This window comes from Pipra filicauda, unplaced genomic scaffold, assembly GCF_003945595.2.
Source record: "Pipra filicauda isolate LSUMZ 115617 unplaced genomic scaffold, ASM394559v2 scaffold431_size579624_pilon, whole genome shotgun sequence".
NCBI lineage: Eukaryota > Metazoa > Chordata > Aves > Passeriformes > Pipridae > Pipra > Pipra filicauda.
Genome location: NW_024104567.1, coordinates 151,766 through 177,689, shown reverse-complemented (window position 1 = coordinate 177,689; position 25,924 = coordinate 151,766). Strand labels below are relative to the sequence as shown.

Here is a 25,924-nt window from a genome sequence, read left to right as displayed (position 1 = left end):
TTTAAAGCAGCCTGAGTGAGTTTTACTGTGGCTTTATGTAAATCGCTAAAGTTGAGAGCTACTTTAGGAGTGTTAACTTCTTAAATATATGGATGTAAGTTAAACTGTTACACCTATTTTGTTTAAATAAGATGTTTAAAGTTTTCATGCATATCCCAGAAAAATATATAAATATCAGCAAAAATTCAGAATTAGCTGCTTATAGATCCTAGCTGATCATATCGTTTCAGAGGCTGGGTGAGACTGCTTAAGTTCTAAAAGGACATGACTGTTCTCCAGTTTCATTTTTTACATTCAGAGAGGCAGGAATCTGCCTTGTGAATTTGTGAATCCTGTTAAAATCCCAAGCCCTGCGTGGCTTGATAACAGAAAAGTAAAAGATGTAAAACTATATTTAATCCAATTACGCAACTAAGACCCTTATCAAAATCAGTGATCCCATCCTCTGAAAGATTTCCATATGCTGGGATTTTGAACAGCCAATTGTTTCTTCATAATGAAAGCTGCTATTTGCTTTCATTGAAGTTACAGTGACCTTCCTGAAATTCAGTGTGTTTTACTTTACAATAGGAGAGAATTGTTCTGCAGTACAACATGATAAAATGCTGCTTAAAATGATAAAAGCAAAAGTAAAAGGAAATACAGAAGTTAGAGACCTAAAAAGATGAGTTAAAACTAAATGTGATTGTTCTAACCAATGTTATTTGAGAAGCAGGATTGAAGACTGCTCCAGAAAAAAATTCATAAAACCAAGCCATAGAACCTATCTCCTACAGAGAGATTTATACTGCAAAGAATCATCACTAGGCCTTCAGCTTCAAAGAAAAACTGCAAAATTACCCACGATACCCACTTAAAACTGACTGAACTATTAATAACAAATTTGTGAGTTTTGTATTAAAGGTGAAGAACAACTAAAAGAAGCAGATGAAAAAGAGCCGAGAGTCAATTACGTCCCAGACATCAGAGACAACTTGGACTGACTTCTCACAGAAGACCCTGAATTTCAAGCTGTATTAGTAGACTGTAATAGTGATTTATCTATTCATTTTTCTAGGTACCGACTATAGACAGAAATCATGTGTTGCTGCCAATCACACATTACTCACGTTACTCAGACATTGGTTTAACTTCTCCACAATTTAGGAAGTTTTGAAAAACTGTAAGGACAAGTAATGTTGTAATTTGCTGGTTTTCCAAAGCTAAAACAATTATGCAGAGATTCCTAACTCACTTATAGGACAAATTGTTGTCAAGAAAACATTTTACACGTCAAATGAACATTTTAAAATATAAAAAGGGAGGAAAGAGACCATTCAGGTGCATAAACAGATGCTAAATCAGAATAGATCTCATTTAAATTTGTTAGGCCTTATATTTCTTGTATGTATTCCTTTTCAAGCAAGGTACAGTTGTTAGATGTGACTGCCAAAGATGACAAACTGAGAAGTGCACAGCCAATAACTACTTAAAATGTAAAGTGTGTAATTAAAATGTAAAAGTATAACAGAAATTCCAGCTATGCGTGAGTGAAGAGTGACTGAGGTGGCCACCAATGAATGACTGAAGAGAGAGAGTGTGAGAGAGAGAGACTGTGTAGATATATATGTGTTACAATATACGCGTGTGCAAACTTAACAGTGCTTTTGTATTGGAGTGTTGAGACTTTAGGGGAATGAATCACATGGATCTCTAGGACTGTAGTGAATCCTTGTTCTGAATAGTGGATGAGCTCTCTGGATTCTTTCTTAGTGAGATGTTGTTGCTGTGTTTCTTTTTAGCTTTGGATCAGGGGTTGCCAATGCCTGTGCCTTGCTTGATCAGCCTGTTGCAAAGGGCCCTGCAGCAGACTGTCAAAGCTATCTTTGTGGCATAAAATAAAAAAAGAGGGGGAATTGTTGGGGTTGACAGAGAACCTGTCAGCAGCCTGGCAATTAGTGATGAGGAATGTAAACAACTTTTAGGAAATATTTATTGTAATGCCGGACGGAACAAACGTAATGCAGCCCAGACCAAAGGTCACCAATCAAAATGTGTAGAGTGTCACCAATAGCATGTCACAGCATGGACAGTGTCTTCAGTGTCACCAATAAGAGTGTGTGCAGTGTCTACAGTTTTTTATGCCTGAGACTTTTGACCAATTGTGTTGTGGCACGATAGTGTACAAAGAGTATAAAAGAAACACTTGAGAGCAATAAACAGCTTCCTGTTCACCTTACACCTGGACTACGTCTGATATCTGTGTCGCTTTGGCCGTTCCGACATTATCAGCGACAGTCACCCACTGTGGAACTCCCCGCCCTGGGCATTCCCACTCGAACCTGAGGGTATATAATCTTGGGGTCTTGGGACTTCTGGTACCACTCGTCGGATCCAGAGGACGACCAGAACCTCGACCGGACTGCGATCACCACTCTCACCAACAGGTCTTTCTTTCCTTTTCCTTTGGACTCAGGGGGACCACATGGGGCTCAGCACAGGGGCTAACAAACACCATTCTGTTCGTGCCCCAGGGTGCTGGGTTATACATCCGAGTTTTGTGGGTTAAAACCAATTCTTTGTCCGTATAATTGTATTTATTGTATTATTTTTATTAAATTGTAACTATGACTTATAATCTCTTTTGAGTTGGGTTCATTTCCCCTGCTGGTTTACCTTTAAACCAGCACACACTAATACATGCACACACCTGAAGAGAAGCAACTACCTTTGAACATGGGAGGTGATGTTACCTGTCCCACCAGGTCAGCCAAAGCAGCAGTAAGACCCTTGTCTTTGCTGAGGGATTCCTCCCTACACCAGGGCTTGGCATCATGCAGCCACACTGCCAGTTTCCATCCTGACTGGGTCTCCTGAGATCAACAACACTTGAATGCAGTACAGGAAACATGAGAGTAATCAAGAAGAATATTCTTTTTCAGAAGAACACTCCGTTCCCACTGGAGTAAGTGCCTAGCTGATGAGTAAGAGAAATTTCTGGTCCACAGAGGCTGCCTATGCCTGAGGGGCTTAGCTGGATAGAAGTGATCCAGTTGCTGCATACTGGGGAACAGAAAGCATTGGGCTACACCAAAGAAAGCTGCAGGGTCAGGCTGCAGACATCACAGTGTGTACCGAGCCAATCAAAGCATGGGCTGAAGTTCAAAGCAGCTGACCTGTGTCTAAGTGGGTGGGTGGTTTTAACATAGGAGTCCCAGTAGCACAGGGATACATTCATCTGCTCCACTGAGGCATTCCTTGGGCAGAAACTGAAACCAGCTGGGAGAGAGGGAACACAGCAGTGCAGAGACCAGCACAGGACTGGCTTCACAACACAGGAGCAGACTGTCTACTGTAGAACTATTTACAATGCCTTTGCTAGCTTTCCCTGAGTTTATTACAACATCCTATTGACTCACGTGCAGTAAGAGGAGCTGCAGGTCCCAGGTTAGAAACAAGTTTGAGCCAAGGATCACTTTTCCAGGCCTCTAGCAGGATGCCCAGCATCCTCACCTGTCTTCTTTCAGAGGTTAATCTTTGTACCATGATTGAAGATCCATCAAGACACTTCTGGTAAACACATGTGTGAGATTCAGCACTACACTAAGATCTATCATTTCTATCTCTAACAGCATTCCTTGACATTAAAGCAGGAAGAATAAAGCTAATTAAGTTTGTGAATCGCAGCTCTAGATTATTATTGCTGCATGCATTCAACCAGCTGGCATTGGCCAGTCAAGTCTTTAAAAAGCAGCAAAGTACAACAGCAAGAACGAGCTTATTTCAGGGAAAAGGAGTAGCAGCAACAATAACAGAAGCTAGAGTGCCAGCACAGCAGATAATTGCTTTAAAGAGTGAGACAGACAACTGTCTAAGGAAAAATAGTAATGGATTTGGGAAGAACAAACAGGAACTTGGCTTACACAAAACCTCTGAAACATAAAGGTAAAAACTCATGTGCAAAGAGCAGGTTTTAGAAGAGTATGTGCAGATATACTAGCGTATTACTACAATGCCTAAAAAGGGAGACACGCTTTTGTTCTTCCCTCTCCTTGGAAGCCATCTCCTGCAAGACCAATAGCCTGGTAACAAATACACTTGAGATATACTTCTTTTTAAAAGGTTCGTGAAAACAGTATCAGACTTACAGCTTGTCCATTTGCTTCATAAAGTGGACATTTTTGTTTGATCTTTGCCAATTCCATATTCACTTGTTTGCTGACCACAGCCATGGGATTTCCTCCTGGAAAAGATTTTATATAGTTAACAGAAATTCCTGCAAAATTGGTCTGCAATTAAACAAAAACTCAACAGTTAAAGCTATTTCAGAGATTAAAACATCAGCTCCAGTGACCTAGTGTAACGCTGTCAAAGGTCTGCTCTTCACAGCAATTCCTGCAATGAGGACATGGAAAAAAACCTGCTGACCAACACTTGAAGGACGGGATGTAAAAAAGGGTGATTATACAAGCAGAGTCCTAGAGTGGCAGCAACCTTAGTATGATTGAGAGTTTATAGCTACAAACACATCTGCAAGCACGGTGTTTGAAAAGTCAAGGAAAGCTCTCACAGATGCACAGGAACTTCAGGAGCTGTTGCCCAAGTGTGGTGACATGGAGATGGAACCGAAAGAATCCAGTCTCTAAAAACTTAGTGGAACTCCAACAAGTGACACTAGTGAATACAATCTGTAGAAGATGAACCCCAAACACCAACTGTATCTGGAAGCTGTGTTAACTAAACAAATTAGAAAACAACTGAGGAGATCCCACAACTGAACAATGAGAAAGACAGAAAGCAACAACTTTAAGCATCTCAAATCCCTAAACATCAAACTGAGTGCAGCAGAAGAAAGGAAGAGAATAGACACAAATGGGAAATGGTATAGAACAGAAGCAACATAGGTTTCCTCCACAAAATTAAATTTGAGAAAAGTTTTTCAGGTCTAGATTCCCAATGGTCTCTTATTTTGCAACTCAATCGAACCAAGAGTGTTTGTTCAAAATAGAGGGGGAAGCTCTGCCACCCTAATACCTCCTGTCTTCAAAGAAGTGACTGAACAAGCAGAACAGAGTTGAAGTAGGTCTAAATAAGTTCCTGTTTCTAGTTCAACAACCTACTAAAAATTACAGTTCTTCCACAGTTTACTATCAAAACCAGAAAAGATCCTATCACTTAAGTCTTTCACCTTTCCAAACCACAAGCTCAACCCCTTCCGTAACCTTCTCTCTTCTCTTCCACATTCAGAAACATGAAAGATGCCTTTCAAACCATCTCCATCCTCACAGGAATCTTTCTTCATAGCATATGCTGCCTCATTCAAGACAAAGGGCAGATTCTTTTGGAAAGGAAACACCAATCACAAATGGGTGACCATTCATGGTTGAGGTTTGAGACCATCTAAGGAACCCTGAAGGTGCACAAGTCCATGGGACCTGATGATTCATCCGTGGGTCCTGAGGAAGCTGGCAGTGGATGCACTGGAGAGAAGGGATGCAATCCAGAGGGACCTGGACAGGCTGGAGAGGTGGGCTGATGCAAACCTCATGAAATTTAACAAAGCAAAGTGCAAGTGCAAGTGCAAGGTCCTACACCTGGGTCAGGGAAATCCCAGACACACCTACAAGTTGAGTGGAGAAGTGACTGAGAGTAGCCTCGTGGAGAAAGACTTGTAGGTAATGGTGGATGAAAAACTCAACATGAGCCAGCAGTGTGCGCTCACAGCCCAGAAAGCCAAACATGTTCTGGGCTACATCCAAAGGAATGTGGTCAAAGGAGGGGATTCTCCCCCTCTGCTAGAGCACAGTGTACAGTTCTGGTGTCCCCAACATAAGAAGGACATGGAACTGTTGGAGCAAGTCCAGAGGAGGCCACGAATTTGGTAAGAAGACTGGAGCACCCCCCTACAAAGACAGGCTGAGAAAGTTGGAGCTGTTTGGCCTGGAGAAGAGAAGGTTGAGTGGAGACCTCATAGCAACCTTCCAGTATCTGAAGGGGTCATACAGGGAGAGGGACTGTGCCTCAGGAACTGTAGCAACAGGACAAGGAGTAATTGGTACAAACCGACTGAGGGGAAATTTAGGCTGGATATTAGGAAGAAGTTCTTTACTGTGAGGGTAGTGACATACTGGAACAGGTTGCCCAAGGAGGTTGTGGACGTCCCAAACATGGCAATGTTCAAAGCCAGGTTGGATGAGGCCTTGAGCAACCTGGTCTAGTGGGAGGTGTCCCTGACCATGGCAAGGGGGGTTGGAACTAGATATCTTTAAGGTCCATTCCAATCCTTTCACATTCTATGATTACATGAATTAAACATAAAAATAGTAGTCTTTCACTAGGCAACCTGAAATTTCTTTTTCTGGGACTGTGCCACTTAAGTTTTTTGTCTGGAACCAGCTTCTGTACGCAATTTAATAAGACTAACCATAAGACAGACACCAACTTTACACAGTCAGTAAAACTCAGGTTTAGTACAGATTTTATATTATTTTATCATTTCACTGCATTACTGAAAGATATTCCACACTAAACACCTCCCCATCTTCTTAGAAGAGTAACCATATCAATAACTGATGCCATATCATAAAATAGGAAGAAATACAGCTTTGCCATTACTTTTACAATTATTTTTTAAATCACTTGGAGAAAGTACTTTTGGGGTTTAAATTCTGAAGAACGGCTTTCTCCTTAAAATGGCTCTAATCTGCACTTCCCCTCCTTCCTTGTTTTTTCATGTAAATGAAAAAACACGTGCCATCTCTTTGGGGTCACTCCCATCATATAGTCTTGCTACTTATGAAAAATGCTAACCACCAAAGAGGCTGAACTAGAACATGTATTTTATAATAGTTAAAAATACCCAATTATTTTGGCCATGAAAGAAAATAGCATTAAAGTTTCAGAATTGTAACATCCTCATTTTCCTCCCCGCTCCTTTTGATTATGAAAAACTCACCAAGTCCTGTTACCACCATTGCTCCTAGATCAGCAACGTAGTTCCCTTTGCGAAAGGTAGCAACTCTTCCTCCCACTCGGTCCTTTTAAAAGCACAGTATAGTAAACCTCCAGTTACATTCAGCAAGACATCTCACTGAAATATAATCACTGAAGCTTCTATAGAACGTGGGGCAAGTGTTCTCTTAATCAAACGTACAGAACGTACACTTTTTCAAAAACCTCTGAAAATGAACACTTGAATACAATTAACTCGTGTTAAGGAGTAAAATGTTTAAGTTGCATTTAAAAAAGAGAAGGGGAAAAAAAAGAAATAAAAATAGAAAAAAAAGATGCTTAATTTGATTTGGGCAGATTTAACTGTATCTACAGTAGGATCTACTCTGATTCCAAAACCAATCCTGCACTGTCCATGAACAAATTAAATTACATATAAATTTCCTCCTTCTCCTACTTCCTACCACAAAATTCAATAGCTATATAGGAAATGATTTAGCTGTGCTATCAATTAAAAAGAAAATCATGAATTAGCAGCCCACTTTGGAAGTACGAAAAAAAATTTTGATCCTTTCACATCCTGCTAAAGATGATACTTATTTCTCAACCACTTTAAACTCCATAAGAAAAAAAGTCACCTTCCCCTATTCTCATCCAGCTAGCAGGATGGTATCAGAGAAGAATATTGGTTACAAATGGGCAAAGATCCCAGACAGCTTCCAGTTAATATAAAAATGTTAAGTTTGATTTTTAGTAATTAAGTTAGCAGTTCAGAAGCATGTAAACTAAGTCTGAAAGCAACAGAAAATGAGTAGAAACAATGAAACTATCACTCAGATCATGGAAATCATAATGCATGAAAGCACCAAACTGCATTAAAAATAAAAGATACAGACTACTCAAGAAGACCAGTCTAGAGAAAAATGGCTGAAAAATATCACACGTTATTTTAAAATAGCTTTGTGCCAGATTTTCGTACTAAGTATAACCAAGATGCACAGAACAAAAGCCAGGTTACAGCACGAATCTCTTAATTCCAGCTTCAAAAAAACCCCAACCAACCCCAAAACTCAAGCAAGCAAACAATAAGACACCCCCCCTCCCCCCCACACATAATACATTCAGGTGAGCAAGAGACTCCTAAACCATTAGAGTTTGCACTCCACTTTCTGCAGTGGTGTGGCACCTGGGAAGCACAGAGTCAGCGGCTCTGCTCCCCAGCCAGAAGAGCAGTAGCAATATTAAGAGCCTGAATCATAAATCTTATAAAAATACCACAAACTGCAGCCCTATATAATTTTAAAGTCTCTGTTAAGCACACAGTAATAAGCAAGGAAAGAATTAATGTAGACTTAAAAGTCACAAGAAAAATATTCTGCTTGATGTTGTAAAACAATTCCAAGCAATGATTCTATTTAACAAGCAAGTTTTCAAAACACAGACTTGCATTCTGCTTTCTGGTGAACAACCAATTTCTAACCACGAAAGGAAGAAGGTTCTAAGCTGCTCCTGGTGTAAGCACACAACACTAGCACCTGACTACCCAGTCTGTACCAGGGTGAATTTATGCTGATACTTTTGGTCTGTTTGGCCCCAGCCACCTGCAGTAGTTTATATTCTCCCTGCCAAGTTCACTGATAAAACAGTGAATTCATCCTTGGAGGGAGAACTTCTGTATAAACTGTTTTAGTTGGTGTTCTGTGATTGGCTACTTGTCCTCCAAGGTCGCTTGAAGGAGAAAGTGATGAGGAGGGGAGGAAGGCTCAACCCCCAACTCAATTAAGAAAGACCCCCAAAGCATACTACGCGTGCGTGAGGGGATTTCCGAAATTCTCACGCATGCGCGGAAGAGGTGCACTTACATAACCGGGAGGTGGGACTGAGGGCCTCGGGCTGGGCGGTGCTGGCCACACCTGGGAGGTTGTGGTCACTCAGTTAATTGTATAAAAGTAGATAGTGTTTTCTTGGAGGGGAGCTAACTTCACACCAAGGACAACGTTGCCTTTGGCGGGGACGCCTGCCAGTTTGTGAACTTACTGACTCTCCAACGATGCAGCTTCTGCTCTGGGTAATTATAGGCCTGCTAGGTCGGTAAGAGAACTTTATGGGCAACAGCTGGGTAACTGGGGAGGTCGTGCTGGGGGCTTATTTGTCTCCTCCTTCCTCCCTTTTGGGTTTGTTCGTTTTGTTGGCCACCTCTTGGTAATAAATATTGGGTTTTGTTAAGCTTTTAACGGTGTCGTGGTTTTCAAGCTTCAGTATGTCTCGAACCCTTCCCTACTACACCAGCCCATCCCTGAGAAAGCATCAGAGAGCTCCCAGTAAGAACAGATCCACTTGTTTCACTGTGAGACAGGTTCAGAATCAGCAATCCATCCCAGATGGATGCTGCCTGGAACAGCACACACAGTTATCCACCCTGGGCACGCTTCTGGGACACAGCCCTGTGCTAGTACTACATGTGGTTACTGGTTAAGTTGCTATATAGAAGTAAAATAGCACAGAAATTCATACTCTGGCTTCCAGAACTGTGACATCCATTCCAAAACTCTGCAACTGGCGAGCTGCTGCCAACCCAGAGACTCCAGAACCGATAATGATCACCTTTCCAGTCTTCTTGGCTAAAGAAAGGGAAAAATCAGCTATAGTAATGCTCTATATATGCAGTACTAGATTGCAAGCAGTTACGTAAAATTACATTTAAGAGATACGAAGAACAAAAAGCAGCTTCCTTCTCATCAGTAGCTCTGACAGAACAAACTATAGCAAAAAGAAAACTGTACATTATACTTCATTTTTTTTAATGACACACATACAAGAAAAATGCACCAGTAGTACATCTGGGACAAGGAAGAAAACAGGAGGAAAAATACTACTGAAGGAGAACTGTCTGAAGAAGAAACTGATTCTTATTAATTACTTACTGATTCTTATTAATTATGGGACAAGTATCATAGTTTTATTTCTTTCTGCCCCAGAAGAATAAAGCCTAGAAAGGGCAGAGAAGTTGCAAAATTCAAGCATCACATAAACAGGTAACAGATCTAAGTACAATATTGTGTTTCTGACTTTAGTTATTTAACTGAGGAGCAAAGATAACTCATTAAACAGCAACAGTCACCAAATTTTCTAAAGAAGATTTGCCAACATTTCTCCTCTCAAAAGTAATTTATGTAAGTACGTGGCTCCTCCACATCAAAATAAAACACATTAACATCTATAACCAGATCTATAATCTATAAAGCTGGCTTTCCAGACTTTTTTTATTTTCTTAGCACTGCAATTCTGAAAAAAAAAAAAAAGCAGTCAAAAATTTGTCCTGAAAAATCACAGAACAACAAAACAAAACTTCAATCAGAAGAATGTTCAAGTTTCTTACTTGGAAGAGGCTTCACTCTTTTGTAGATTCCAAAGTTGATCAGCCCATGCCGCTCCAGGTAGCTGTGAACTCTGTGAACGAGCACTGTGTCACCTAAAAGAATGTGTACGGTTTTAAAATTATTCTTAATGTTCAACAGCATGTATGGACTAAGGACATACTCACAGCAGTAACTTAGTCAAGCCCTACTGAACACATCACCTTCTGTAGCCCTGCTGCCCTACTGAGCAATCCATCTTCCTGAAGGTGCCTGAGACTAGTTGTTCTGGAAAACACAAGCTGTTTTCCATGCTGTACTGCAGTTTTGAGTCCTGCCTGAAAAGCTGTACAGGACATTAAGTGCTTCTTTTAATCTAGTGGGGAAGAACACCTTTTCTGAAACTGACTGCAAAATCCCAAGATCTTGACACAGAACTGTGATGTGATTTACCAGTATCATGCCAACCCCTTACTGGAGCACTGAATTCTCATTTTTATTCTTAAAAGCACAATAATTCACTATTTTGCAATCCTTGACAGTTGTATCTGTGTTCATTTCAGTACTATTTTCTTCTTAATTTTTTTTATGACTCCTCTCCACCTTTTTTCAGTTTACTGAGATCTTGAGACGGGTAGAATAGTCTCCGTTTGCAAGCAGTAACTCCTCACTCTTTGACTGCCTTCTTTCATCACATCCAGTCTGTTCAAGTCTTAGGCAACTTTTTAATGCCTCCCAAAACCCATATGATTGATAAAGTCTCACAGCTGAAAACCAACATGAAGCTGAAGCAAACTTTAAAAGATGCACGTGAATTAACCCTGCAGGAAACTTCTGTAACAACCCATCTTTTTAGCAGCTTTTATGAATCCTGGTAGTGATATTTCTTTACCAGACAAATGAATTCTAACAAACCTAAATCATGAATATAATGCAGTAACACAGTCTGTACACAAACGCTCATGGAGCTCCACTAACAAAGGACCCATCTGTAGCAGCTTTTCCCCAAATAAAAGTGAAAGAGAACAGCAGTACACACGGGACGGTTTTGGTAGTGAAAGCTTTGACTTACTGTTATAAGGTGCTTCTAATTGTTGGATAGTTGCTTCGAATGTCAGCTGAATCTTTGGGTTATCCAACCAGAGCTGCAACTGTATTTAAACAAAAAATATGACATGTCATATTAAGCAATACAAAAGAGGTGTTTTCGAGGTGTTTGCTACCAAATACTGTCAGGAGATGAAATCCTCTAATGGGTTAAACTTTGGTAGGACTACCCAAGCTGCACTGAACTTTGCCTTCAAGTGTTCCTTAAGGTGCAATACAGACCACTTGAAACTCTCACACCATTTCAAGTAAGTGGGAATACACGAAGGTAGCATCAAGATATGTGTAGCTGACAACATCAGCCAGCGCTGTCTTTTTGGCATCAAATTTCCTGTTTTTGTAAAAGCTACAGCAATATTTGTCATGTTATAAGGTTTATTTATCTCAGACATTTAATCATTCAATCCATCTTCACCAATGTAAGACACTACCACATATACACAAACTACACATATATACTGGCCACGCACACATAAAAAGCATACTTAGAAGACAGTTACAGTTCAAAAATAGAGCAGGAAGAACAGTCTGTGAAATGTTAATGTCACTTCATGCTAGGAAAAAAACTGTTTTCCCAACAGAACGTCCACTTTGTTGCACAGAGTGCCACAAAATTTTACTGTTCCATGCCTAGATCTAGGTCACACATAGCATCTCCACATCATTTTACCTTCCAGAATTAGTAATTTTTTGGGGTATTTCTCCACAGTTGCACTACTTAACTTTACAGCTCTTCACAGATATTAAACAAATCATACAAGTATAATGAATAGGAAGGATTAAGAAATAATTTCCATATAATCTGGGAGGCCATTTGAGGCAAATTTCATCTTTAGCTCAGTACTTCCTTGTACTCATTTTCCCAGTGATTTTTAACACCCTTTTTTCTAACAATTTCTGAGCGCGGAACTAACAGTTTCACAGTACTATGTACCGCAACGCTAAGGTTCCATTCTCAGAGGGAAGAGTGCAAAGCCCATAATTATATTTTTATATATCAATCTCTCTGTATGCATACATACAATTACTTCCATTTTTTCTACAAATTCTGATTTTTAGACCTTCTATGAGCACACAACAGCACAGGCCTTAGAAGATTTTAAAGGCTTCAAACCACAACTGCCCTGCACTGCCATGACAGATCATTTATACTACATTCTGCTTTGTGGATTTTCATCATCTGTTTTATGTCACAGTACTTTAGCAAGAGCTTTTATTGGTTTGGGTTGGGTTTTTTTTAATGTTTTGGGGTGGGAGGGATTCACATAAAAGATCAAATGACTGACTTCCCTTTGTAAAAGCTACTGTAAGTCTTCAAAACTATATTTTTTACTTATCAGATCATTCATTCAATTCTTGATTCCAGTTCAAAGTACGAGATTGCGCACTGCAGTTCCCAGCACTGCCAGAGCTCTGCTGAGCACCAGGTTCATATCAGCAGTTCCATCACCTCTGCTATCCTCACTGGAGGAGATCCTCTCACAAGCCTTCCTCAAATGGGATTCCTGCTCAGGAACTTCTCCAAGTTCCTCCACAGTGAATAAGGCCGACAGACCAGCAATGCTGGTTTGCCCTGCAAATACTCCTCTCCAGTAATTTCTTAGTTTCAGTGGAAGGCTTTTCTGCTTCTAACACATTTGTAAAAGGATTACTCATTATTCGTTTTGAGAGAACAGTTTTTCAAACTTTTTGGCATGTTTTGGTCTGTTTTTACACATCTCATAACTTCCCAATAGTTACAACCTGGGTTAGAGGGAAATTTCACAGGAAAAGCATGAAGACGTCCACCACACATAAATTTTAAATAACTTGTTTAAGTTACTAAGCACTGGGTGCTACCAGAGTCAGTGCACCGTGATGCTCCTTGATCATCTTAAGTCTGTGAAAAAAACTGAGTGGTACATAAGGTGTTTTCTCCCTTAACTATGGCAATACAGCAATTTTCAAAATATTTCTTGCTGTCATACTGTTAATTTTTTCTATCATGACTTAAGTTTTCTAAAACACACTTTTCAAAATACAGGAGAAAGTCCTGATCCCTGTTGGTATGCTGAGGACCCTGAAAGTGTTGTCGCAATCTGCAAAACAGAATACTAATATTGAAGTTTTATTAAGGGCTAAACTTCAGGCACGTTTGGCTGGACTCAAGTGAGTGAACTCCTGAATAATTATTTGAATACTGCCCCTTCATTCTTAAGTTGCATGGAAGTTTTGAATTGGGCAGAAATGCTACAAACATACAGAAGTAGAGTTTCATTTCTTCAACATTACAATTTCTTTTATGAAATCAAAGCTGGCAAAGTAACTGTTCTGGTCTGAGAATAAGCCACATGATTGGCTTGATGTCTCAGGAATACAGCAACTGAATGCTAAGCAAAGTAAAAAATAAAAGCTTAGAGGTTTGCCTTAAGCAATAATGTGTTTCATTATTATTTTTAAGTAATCTAGAGAGGTTTCTACTAAGCTGAAATCAAGTAATGGAACATTTGCACCAGCTTTCTGTTTCCTTTTTAAAAGCTGCATTAGCCGAATCATGTAGTTTGCTATGACTGTTCTGGATATTGTAAATACACTATAGGTTCTTTATGCTGCCTTACAGCACTGCTTTGATCAAGACCTGGATAGCAACTTCCTTAGCAACATAGAGCATGACAGAATGCCAGAAATTAAACCCCACTGTCTCAGAACAAAAAACAATCTACCAACTGTTAGACATGGTAACTGCCAAAACTCTTTGCAATGTCCTACCCTTTTTTCATCAATACTTTTACAACAAACTTACGGTGCGGTTCCTGATGTACAGAAACACCTTCTGAGTCTGCTGTGGCCCACTGATTATATCAGGGAAGCAGGCGGCTTCTTGAGATGTCATACGGTCATGTGGAAGTCTACTCTGGAAAGCTGCACCCTCCACACCTACAATAAAAAGACAAGTTGTCTACAGGCACCCTAAAAGGAACACCACCCTTCCTAGCCAGTGCATCCAGCCATGAGATGATATGGTGGCCAATTTCACATCATGCTTTCAATTAGTCCTTTTATTTACTTGTGCAAGACATACAGGTTTCCAAGTCAACAGTACTTTGAATTACAGGTATCATCTAGAGTTAATGAAAAAGCTATACTACGGAGGGGAATCAAAAAACAAACAAACAAAAAACCCCCCAAAACCAAAGCCTGAAAAATAAGTGGGGCAGGGGCATATATCAATATGTTATACATAACACATATATAATATAATATCAATAAAATGTAACTACTTTAGATGTTGTCCTTAATTTGTGTGGTTTCCAGTTTCTACCAGAATTGGGACAACATTTTGGAACCTATTCAAAGCCAAAATATCTTTAAGAAACAAGCACAATGTCTACTGTCCCCTCTCACCTGCTTCTCAAGGTTTAATTTCCATTGACCTCCTCCAGCTAGAGGAACCCACCTTAACCTCTCCTTTTGCATATTCACATCATGCAGTGCAATGAAATACAATCACACACATTTCCTGTGCCTCCCTAAGTGCTGTGTACACTACAACTACAGATTTCTTACGTTTCCTTTTAAATGCTCCACATGTAAAAGAGTGACGCTGAACCCACATAGGAGAGGTTTTCTCCAGGGAAAGCCTTCATTCATACAGGCACCTGCACTTCTGTCAATTCACACACTGGCAGTGAAGTAGCTAAATTCTGTACCCTGCTTTCCTCAGTCTCTGTGATGTTGTACTATAAAGTAACAAACTAAGACACAGGTGCATCAAGTGCTACAGCATAAGCAGAGTGCAGAAAGCACACCCCGCAGGCACAGTGAGCAAAATGAAGTACTGAGATGTGAAATATAGCAAGAACAATATCAATCTCTCGTGTCCTAGGAAGTGACTTACGATCAGGAGTGAGACAGAGGAGAGTGCATTCATTCTGGAAAGATAGAAGCCAATACATCCCAAGGGAAAAAAATCCCACAAGTAATGCAGTAAGATTAAGATCATTTGCTGAAACTGGAATTGTTCAAAAGATTATTATAAATATCAAAGAAAATACAAGCTTGCAGTGTATTACACTAATCAAGACAACTCTCTGAGAGTTTGAAGTTCCCCTGCAGCAGTACATGTCACTGTATCAGGAAGAGGAATTATCTTTCTCCACTTCTGGTGCCACCACACACTCCAAGCATTTTTACATTTTAAAGGTAATGAAAAAAAACTAAGGAAGGAAATGGTTGTGAAACTAAAAAAATTCATCCACAAGCAAAGACCAAAAGATCTAACTGTGTGATGACTCAAGGTAAAGAAAACTGTCTGTAATCCAGGAATTTTACAAGAGGAAATTAGTAACAGAAGCTACAGAGCACTACAAGTAAAATAAAAGTAACCATAGGAGAAATTGCCACACCCACAATGCTTCTTGCACTGATATTCACCTATGGAATTGAAACCTACAGCTCTGCTAGAACTTCACTTTCTCCAGTAACACCACCCCCCAGCCCTTTTGCTGTCTTTCCATCTAACACTAGCCCAACTGTGTCAACATCTGCATAAGAATGCACATGCTCAACTATAAATTCTGTAAAACTGAGCATGGAAATCAAACCAAAGTTACCAATTCTCTGATACTTCATTAATGTTAACAAATCTTAACTAAGGTTCTAGATCCTCAAGTGCTAGCAAAAAGCTCAGCAGCACAGTTTCAGAGAATGGCCAGTTAAAGACCTGAAATGCTGAATTTGACTCCATCTTATAGACTTGTGCTAAAAGAAGTGTCCTTCTCTGGGTACGTGCTAAAAAGCCATGCAATCATGAATAACCAGGGAACTCAGACATGTGGATTTAAGGCAACTCGGTATTTTCTTGAAAAGCTTTGGGATTTATTTCTTCAAACTGAGCAGGCAGAGAATATGGCACTGCCAATATTTTTGTAAAGAACTCCAAAGTGGGTTAGGTGGTTTTGTTGGGTTTTTTTAAGGCCACATGTCTTTCATGGGAATACATGAACTTTAAAACAAAAATGTCAGAATATGTCCAGATGAGCACTGGTATTTAAGAAAAAAAACCAAAAAACCTAACCCGCAACAGCATTTGATACAAGAATTTAGCAAAAGCATAGCTATTAATAGCAAATATATCGTTTTTATTCGGCCAAGCACTGGAAGATCTTATAAGAACTAAATGTCCTTGAACTTGCTTCTGTAACTACACAGCTGAAAGCTAAATGAGTTTGGATTTCAGGCTACTTAAATCCCACCCGTTCCACACCTTTATTGCTTGTATTCCATGAAAGTGACACATTACAGGAAGTACCAGTTCAGAACTACGCATGCTTCTCTTCTTGGGGCAGGCAACTCTAACAACTGAAGGAATGGCTCTGCCTAGCTCCTCTTCACACACATTCGCACACACACTTGCCACTTCCTGACATTCAGCATCAGGAAATCATGCGCTGAAGTTTTGATTATCTTCTTCCTCACAGAAGAAATCCTGAGGGATGCTACTCATTTAAAGACTCACTGAAACATCTGCAGATGGAAAACACTCTGAAGGAAAATTTTCTGGCCAATGAATTGGACAATTGTTAAAGCATATCCTCAAGCGTACATGCAAAATATGCAGAATTTCCAATTAGCCAATGCCTGCCTAAAAATGAAATAGGCAGTGCATCCTTAAGCCCATGAGCCAGCAGTTCTGTTTAAGTGGTAAGATTCATAACAGTACTCGGCTCCCTTACTTAGAACAGCAAAGGATGCACTTTTAGATGAATATCCCGAAGTTCTGTTTTCTTCAAAAAGAGCAACTTGGAGGTACAGAACAGGTTCTAGAGCCTTTGACTCCTTTGCTTAAAACCCTAATCCTGAAGTGAGAACAAAAGCAGAGAAGATTTTCAGTAGCACTCCAAATACTTAAGAGTAAAGACACCAATCCCGTGACTGAAGCAGTAAGTGCGTACTGCCAGCAGCAGTACTGAGGCCAAATGGCAAATGCAATTCACAAACAAGTCCAGTGAGCCGCAGACTATGAATCTGCCCAGTAGATAATCTCCTGGTCTAACCACTGGCACACAGCTCAAACACAAACCCTTTCAAGACAAAAATAAAGGAGCAAAAAGGTACTCCATGCTGTTTCTTCAGCAAATTAGAAAAAAGGTCTACTATTCTAAAGCCCAGGGTTCTCTCTGTCAGTCCAGGTGGTACAAACTGGCTAGGTAAGAAACAGTTTTTTGCACGTTTGGACTCCTCTGAACACGGAGAGGAGTGGAGGGATGAGAGATCGGCCTGAGGCATTTCAACACAGGTTAGCTAGCGCCCTTTTCCACAGTTGTTATAGTCCTCAACTGAAATTTGAAAATACTCCACACTTTTTGAACAGGTGGGTACACAACTCCTACATCTCTTGCTAAATTCGGGACAACCACACCCATGCGCACTTGCAAGCATCAATCCCTAACTTGGCGGCTCTTGCTACTCAGTGGCAAGCATCAAACGCCACCCTCACCTGATGCTTGGCCGTCTCCATACCCTCCAGAACTGTCGTCTTGAAGTCCTCCTGCTTGCCCTGTGGAAGGAAAGAGGAGAACTCAGGGACCTTACTCCATAAGTTAAACCATACTGGACATAAAGGCCTGGCAAGTTGGCGTTGTAGGTATTAAATTTCACCAACTAACTAAACCCATTTTCTGAGAATTCCATCTTCTGGAACCTAGATTCAGGGCACCAAACTGTGATCTTCTAAAGTGTTATCCGTGTTACTGGAAAGCTTTACATCAGATTTTATGGGAAATAAAGAAGTATACAATATGTAGCATTCCTGGTGGCTAAATATTTATAATCAACTTCATTAATGGCTAGGATTTAAATACTCAGATGACATTTCTTACTGTCAAGATGGATGGATACCATCAGATTCTATGGATCTCAAACCCTAAGAATTTGATAAGCTTGCCTTTGGTGCTCCCGAGTCTCCTCATATGCAAGGGGATAGTCTGAGCCATTCTGAAAAGCCTCTTACATTCAGGAGAGCCTATTCTTAATCTTTTTGTCATAAACCCTTCCTTGAAGCTTGATGCCAGAACATTTCTTTAAAGGCTCAGACCACTTATTTTGGCTTCAGTGCCCTTGATACACCATCAATGTTCTAACACACTAAGACTGCCTTTGAAGCCAAGTACACATCAGACCATCGATCAGTGATGTGATCAACACCCAGCACTGAAAGACATCAGTCTTTCAACATACCCAGTGACAGAAACATGGGGAAAGGCTAAGCACTCATCTGAAAGATCTGAAGAAGTCTCAGAATTACCTTAGCCTGCACGAAAGTCCTGAGCAGCAGCCTTTACAGGACTGCAACACAAGCAGGAACAGAGCATGCTGAGAACAGAGATAAGTGCAGCTGCAGTGCCTGCAGGAACAAAGCCACTACAGGTCACCTCACACACTGCTCACTTCTCAGGAGACACTAGCTCCGGGTTGAGCTCATGAGCACTATTCCTCCACAGTCAGATGTTTGCCTGGAGTCTTGTCACCTGCAGAGAGCAGGAAGCCATGGCACACTCCAGAGATGGCTGAGCGCTGTTCAGCTGGCTGCTGCTGTACCAAGGCTCTTTCAAACCATATGCTTCAACAGTCAGCAATCCCAAACCAACCCCCGCTGAAACACACTGCTGCAACAGTCACTGGAGTGCAACAGCCACTTCCTAGAGCACAACTGTTCAAGGTGTCATTTCCAAACAGATAAGAGCAAGGTCTAACCTGTGGCTGAATGCGCTTTCAAAGAGTCTAGGACCAGGTGGACAATTTTGCCAGAATGTAATTTGAGGCTCTTAGGGGATACACTTAGAAGAATTTCATCTGAACTACAAATTTAACCCCTACAGTAAGACGCAAAAAGTGAACCAAATGTTCGCATACTGTGATAACCTGGATTAACATCTAGAATGTCGTAACATTACACATCTATAAAACAAAATAAGAATTGAAACAAGACAGACATTTTCACTCAGCTACAGTAGAGGAGCAATAGTCAGTACTTGTAGATAATCAGTCAGCCAGCCGGAAAGTTCAAAAACTCACTTGATAAATAACTGTATTTTGAATTGTATTTTGAAAGGCCTTACAAGACCCAAAGTCAGGATTCTATGAACTAACGTACCTGCAACAGCAAGATAAAATTCCTTACTTGACCAACACTGCAAGTATTTTATTTTGCCGGGAACATTTCAAGACCTGCTTCCATTCTAGCAGAGACTAACATTGCTCAAACATTAATATTTACACTCAATCACAGGCCATTAATTTGCAATCAAAGTTTCACTTATGCCTTCCATAAATTAAGAAAGTGAAAAGATGCTGACATCAGTTTGCAGAATTCATTATCCATGAATTAGCACTGACAAGGAGTAGAGGGGAAAAAATTGCTCTCGGCTTACTTACAGAATATTTTCCTCTTCTCATGAGTATTACTGCTTGCTTGGACACAATTCTAAATCCTACCCAGTCTGAGCACAGAAGTGTGGAAACAAGGCCTGCTAGTGAAGACTGGCTCTCCTTCCCTGGAAGAAAGTCAGGTTCTAGTTGCAAAGGAACAAAGCAGCAAGCAAACTGCTGATCTATGATAACATCACACTATTGTAGCTCAGCAGAACATGTGCAAGAGCAGAATCTGCTGAAAGTCTCAAGGCAACAGAATAACAGACCATGAGCTGAAGAGCAATCAGGAAGTAGATCCACAAAGGAGTCCACTTCATATAATCATCCCCTGTCTCAAAATAAAAAATAGCTGCACACGAGTATCACAGAGTACTGAATTTATTTAGAAAAACAGACAAAGTCAGGTGACAGTCAGAGACAGAGCACCACTACGCTTGACTATTCACTTGATGTTAATCTCGATCATACTCAGTTCCTTGGAAAACAGCAGCTAGGATTACCACAAAGTAAGAATACTGAGCACACTAAAAGGCCATGAGCTGGTAAAGAAAATCTTCAATAGTTATAAAAGTAAAAATCCAATTTGGTGAGGAAAACCAAAAGATCCTTAGAGGAGAAAAACAAAAGAGGCAAGCTCCTTAATTTCAGAAGGGATACTGGCAAACAAGAACACAAATGTCTTTCAGCACCGAAAGGGAATTTGGAAGCTTTTTGCTATTAGAAAACATTCCTCGAGTAAAAAGAGAAGAGATAATCTAAGGAAATTATCTTAACTATGAAATACTGTCACACCTTTTAAAACTGCTCTGCAATAGCAGGCAGTAAATCTTGCAAATCCAGACTGTAATAATGTATATAGCCAAAACACCTGGAATTCCTGACAGCTGAATACATCAACAGGACCTACCCCAAATAAGACCAGCATTTCACTCTCACCTGAACTGTGACAGTAACCTACTTCACTGTAAGCTGTCTGTGGGAACAGGCTAATGAAATGCCAGACACTGGCACCAAGACATTTTTAAGTTGCACAGTCAGGCTTTTCAACTGTAAAGGGCATAACCTGTAACATCTCTACTGCATTTCCTGTGTTTTTATAGGCTTTAAACACAGAAAGGAAATTTTTAAAGTCTGCAATGAGAACAAATTAACAGTAATACACAGGCTAATTAAAATTTTGCTAAATTTTCAATATGCAATCCTACTCTAGTATTACTGTCCAATTTAGTATTTCTTATTGCATATGTCAATTTTTGCTCCAAAGCGACAGAGGAGAAAAAGTCAATTATAAACACTGCTTTTATATATAGCAGACTCCACGCCTCCTCCTTCTAACAGGTGCCTGAATTACAAGTTTCAATGCACTTTAACAGCCAGTATAACACCTGATGCTCTTGACACCTGCATTAATAAAGACAGAGAGATCCACAAATGTATATAGTCTCAGAAGCCTTTAAAACTACAGCAAGACTACCTATGGAATGACAACTGAAAATCTGTCCTTTTCCTACTTTACTGCTTCATGTGTATCACAGAATTTCTAGGAATAGAGAAATTATATGATGACCTGAAGTCAACTCATTTCTAGGCAGCTGCATAGAGCCTGTTTGAAAATTGATTGTATTTAGATGGCTAAATATAGTGCTTGCAGAATAACTGCTTAACAGGCTGTTGTGTGTATAGAATGGCATGATTCATCACTGCTTATCTTCCACATTTCTTCCTTCATGGGATAAAACCTGATTCACTGTACTTCACCAATTATGCCTCAAACTGATTTCAATAATCATTCTTAGAAGCATAAAATGGAATCTGAGAGAAATAAAAAATGTATTAATATTAGGTCTCAATGATTAAACACAAGGTCTAAGCAAAACTAAATAGTAAACTTCAGATACTTGCTTAATTACATCTATTAAAATTCCATTTTTGATACATCAGCTACAACTGAGGGAGGAGGTTTTTTATCATTGTAAATATTTTAGTCAAGCATATCAGCTATAGTATTCTTGTATCAAGGCTGGAGCCAACAGCTGCAACAAGGAAAGCTTACAAGGGAAAATCCTAAGAGATAAAACACAACTGTGGCTTTTAATAATTTTTCTGCAACTAAAGGTAGGTATCCCCAAGCTGACATCAGTCCTGTTGCCTACATTCTCAAACCTGCCAGATAAAAAGAAAATTAAGGGAGTTCAACTGAAGACTAGCAGTAATTCACACAGGTGATGAATCAGCAAAGATTCAACTACTACTAAACTTCAGCTCTTATCCAAAACAACTGGTACACATTTTATCTCATAAAATCTTGGACTCTGAACTTTGTAAAAGCACCATCTTGTAGACACCTGAGTGATGCCCCACCACTAGACCTCGCTAATGATGGGAACTGTAAACACAACAGAGGTAAAGGATAGGGTACTGCTACTACCACAAATTTTGAAAGCTGCCTCCTGTCTAAGAAACTTTTCATTGTAAAGTGAAGCTCTGTCAAAGATAATGAGGAAAACACTGAAGTTTAAGCGAACAGTATTCAACCAGAACTTAAGATAAGAGCCACAGTTTAAAGCTACAGGAATCACAGTATATTAAATTCGTTCTTCTGCACAGAATCTCCCCCCATAAGCTCAACTTTTTCTCTCTCAGAGGAGTAAGTGAATGTTGCTACATGAACAGGTGTGGCAGCAGAGAGCCAAAGAGGCTACTCTGGTCAATAAGTTTCCAAAGACAAGTCAGTAAGGATCAGGAGAATCTAGCACGAGAAGTCTGGCTTCATTTGGAATTAGATTCATGCATATTCTCAACTTTTTCAGGCTGCTCTTCTGAGTTTTTCCCCTCAGGAGAATGGGGCAAGTAAATAAAACACTGTAGAATAATTTGAAACCAGATCAAACCCACACATGGAATTCATTATGCCACACCTGGCCCTGCTACATTTCTGTTAATAAACTAGGTAAGTAATGTCAAAAGAGGTCTTTCTTTACTCACCAGATGGCTCCTCCGGCTCACTTTCATTCTCTTCTTCTGCAGGAGCTGGTGGAGGTGGTGGGGGTAGTTTTTTCTCTTTCTCAGCTTTAGCATTTCTCTCTTCTTCAGAGTAATACTCATCTTCTGACAGGTTTGCAAGACTCTCATCCATTTCTCTATACTCCACCTGTAAAAAGCACAACAGAGAATAAACGCACTGAAGATGTCTGTAAGCTGGACTACAAAAACGAACATTGCAAATAACAAAACTGCTTACAGCTCAAAGAGAAGGCTTGTGTTACCTTATGCAGTCTTATTACAGATACCATGTTATAAAATGCAACAAAGCTTAACAAGTTCCCCATGTTTTCACCTCCACCTAAAAAAAGTGTCTCCAGCACCCAACAGTGGGAGCTTTCTACTCATATGAAGCCCAGTTTACGTGTATTTGTTGTATCATCATTTAACCCCGTCTAGTTTTCTTTCCTTCCTTCATGTCCCTATCAAACCTGGGGATAACAAGTTGCCTCTGTGTCCCTATGTTCCAACTTGACTTTATCTGCCAAACATGGGTGATCAGAACCATACATAAGATTTCCTGAGGAAATCCCATCTGTGTCCCGTACAGTCTCCTGGGAATCTTGTCCTGGTACAGAGGCTCACAGCTGCCTCCTTTCCAGGACAGTCACACTAGTGGCTTAACACCAGAACGATGCCCTGCTCCCACCCATCTTTATTGCCATGTATGTTTTGTACTGTTTTCCAGTAAAAATAAATAATATTACCAGCCAAAAAGACGCTGCTCCAACCTAAAGGAACACAGAAACCTCAAGAATAGCCTGGAAGGGATGCATCTCTTACTGTTTAATAAAACGAATTCCAAAGTAAGAAAGCTTTGTACAATGCTATTGAATAGCCCTATCTACTGGAAAGGAAAAAAGCACTTCTCGACATGCGGCCATGGGAAAAATAAAAAGAAAGCAGCTAGTGACCCTCCAACATCTGACAGGTCTGAAATAACAAAAGCAACTCTGCATTTCTCATTAAAAGAACAAAAAATCTTTCATAGCTCAAGTTCAATCATTCAGAAACGGCAGTAACAGGCACCAATTCAAAACACAACTGTGTTTCACTGGGAAGCCTCTGTATAGGAAATCCTGGATTCAGTAAAACACTAACACACACCACGATCTGCTCTCTTTTAAATATTTGCAGTCCACAATCTCCAGCATATTTAGTTTTTCCCACTGTTGAGCGAATGTTGCACCACCAGGACATTCTGCGAACTCCCACTCTGAAGCAAGTTACAGTGACCCTCCAGCACGACCGTACATTACCACCGTATTTGAAGCCACGTGTGCCCTCAGAAGTCTCCCATTCCCCCTGAGTTCACAGAGCTTTCCAAGAACAATCGAGTCCAATAAAAAACCTAAGCTTTTCCCTAGGTTTATTTTTAACCTGGGTACCCCCCCAACTAAATTCACCCCACAAACATTCACAGTAAGGCAATCTCGTGCTGGGCTGAAGTGCTCATGGGGACAGAGGGTGTCATAAGAGGTGAACAACCCTTTGCAGATAAGTACTGTCAGTGCAGAGAAACATCATCAACACACAACCCACACAGAGCACTAATTCCTACTTGTTAACAGACCACTATAAAGCAGGAATGCTGCTTCTGAAGATCACAGAATCACAGAATGGTTTGGGATGGAAGGGACCTTCAAAACATCTCATTCCAACCCCCCTGCCATGTGCAAGGACACCTTTCACTAGACCAGGTTGCTTCAGGCCCCGTCCAACCTGGCCTTGAACACTTCCAGGGATAGGGCAGCCACAGCTTCTCTGCCCAACATCACCCCCATAGTAAAAAATATCTTCCTTATGTCCAATCTACATCTACCTTCTTTCAGTTTAAAAGATGCACCAGACTGATCTACCCAGCAGCTCCTGTATGCAAATGACCAGCTATCACATCACACAATGCCTCTGAAAAGCTAGACATTCAATGCCACAGCCACAGGACAAAACACTTCCGAAAAGTAATTTCAGCTTCCCAGCCAAACACCCCAGCTGTGGGCACAGCCAAGATCTTCAATATCTTCTGAGACAAGGTTTCGAAGAAAAAGTTTCACAAAAAGAAGATAACGTTCTCATATGTTCAGAACAATAGATGAGAATTACATGTTACAGACCCAAATTACTGGAGACTCTTTATGGCCTTTAGATTTCAGTGCTAAGTCTCACTCTTAACACAGCATTGACTCAGCTCACCAAAGCCAATAGAGGGAAGGTGAGGAACAGTGGACTGAGCGTGGCCATGACCTTCACAACCTTGCAAAATCAGCACAGGCCCATGAACATGAGCCTCAAGAGAATCTGCATCTCTGTACTCCAGCGACAAGAATGCACTGATGAAATGAAGCTCATGAGCATTCCGATGCACTGTCAGGGACTTGGAGTATTTTTACTGCTCGGTATCCGATCGGGAACCCCAAAAAGTTCCTGGGCTGCTGCAGAATGCTCTCCTTTGTGACATGCACCGTGTCACGCCATAGTCCACGAAGAGCTGGGACACCACGGGATCTTGACCCGCACTGCCTTCTTGCGCGCCCGTGTGTTTATCCTTCGAACTCACGCCCCCGAACCCTCTCGGGCACAGGCCCGCCCCCGCCGGCAGCGCCCGGGCCCGTGCTCAGCCCCGCGCCGGACCCGGTCCCGGGGGCAGCGCTACCCCGAGCAGGGCCGAGCCCCGCCTCCGGTCGCGGCTCTGCGCCAGCAGGGCCCGTAGCCGGAGCACCCCAGACCTACTTTAGCCCGCTTGCGGCGGCTGGTCCTGCGGCCCTCGGGGGTCTCGGCGATGCCGGTGGTTTCGCCGCCGGGCGCAGGGGCGGCCCCGGCGGCCGACGGCTCGGACACACCGCCCGGGGGCGAGGCCCGCGGAGGCTCCTTCTTGCGGGGCGTGCGCTCCGCAGCCCCGCCGCTATCGGAAGAGGAGCCCAGAGTCCCCGCGGCGGCGGGCGGGGGCACCGGCGCCTCCGGCCCGGCCTCGCCACCCGCCGCCGCCTCCGCGCCCTTCTTGCCGCCCGCCGCAAGCATCGTCCCGACCGCACAAAGGGCCGCGCCGCGGGCCGCACAAAGGACCGCCTGGCAACGCC

The 25,924-nt window shown here is 41.2% G+C and overlaps 1 protein-coding gene across 3 annotated transcripts in view; it reads right to left on the bottom strand.

Moving 5' to 3' along the window:
• The window catches only part of KDM1A (lysine demethylase 1A), a 48,234-nt gene extending 22,354 nt beyond the window's left edge, over positions 1–25,880 (bottom strand). Inside the window, exons 1-9 of one of the 3 annotated variants that reach the window (XM_027713619.2) lie at positions 25,578–25,880; positions 22,791–22,956; positions 17,872–17,931; positions 14,176–14,309; positions 11,359–11,437; positions 10,310–10,402; positions 9,445–9,551; positions 6,935–7,016; positions 4,128–4,222 (exon numbers count right to left, since the gene is read on the bottom strand). In XM_027713619.2, coding sequence (XP_027569420.1) covers positions 4,128–4,222; positions 6,935–7,016; positions 9,445–9,551; positions 10,310–10,402; positions 11,359–11,437; positions 14,176–14,309; positions 17,872–17,931; positions 22,791–22,956; positions 25,578–25,865 — 1,104 coding nt within the window. In that variant the 5' untranslated portion in view covers positions 25,866–25,880. Of the gene's footprint in view, positions 1–4,127; positions 4,223–6,934; positions 7,017–9,444; positions 9,552–10,309; positions 10,403–11,358; positions 11,438–14,175; positions 14,310–17,871; positions 17,932–22,790; positions 22,957–25,040; positions 25,118–25,577 lie in introns of those variants that run through there. The other 2 variants (XM_027713621.2, XM_027713620.2) reach the window with 2 other exon arrangements.
• Between the last annotated feature and the right edge of the window lie 44 nt (positions 25,881–25,924).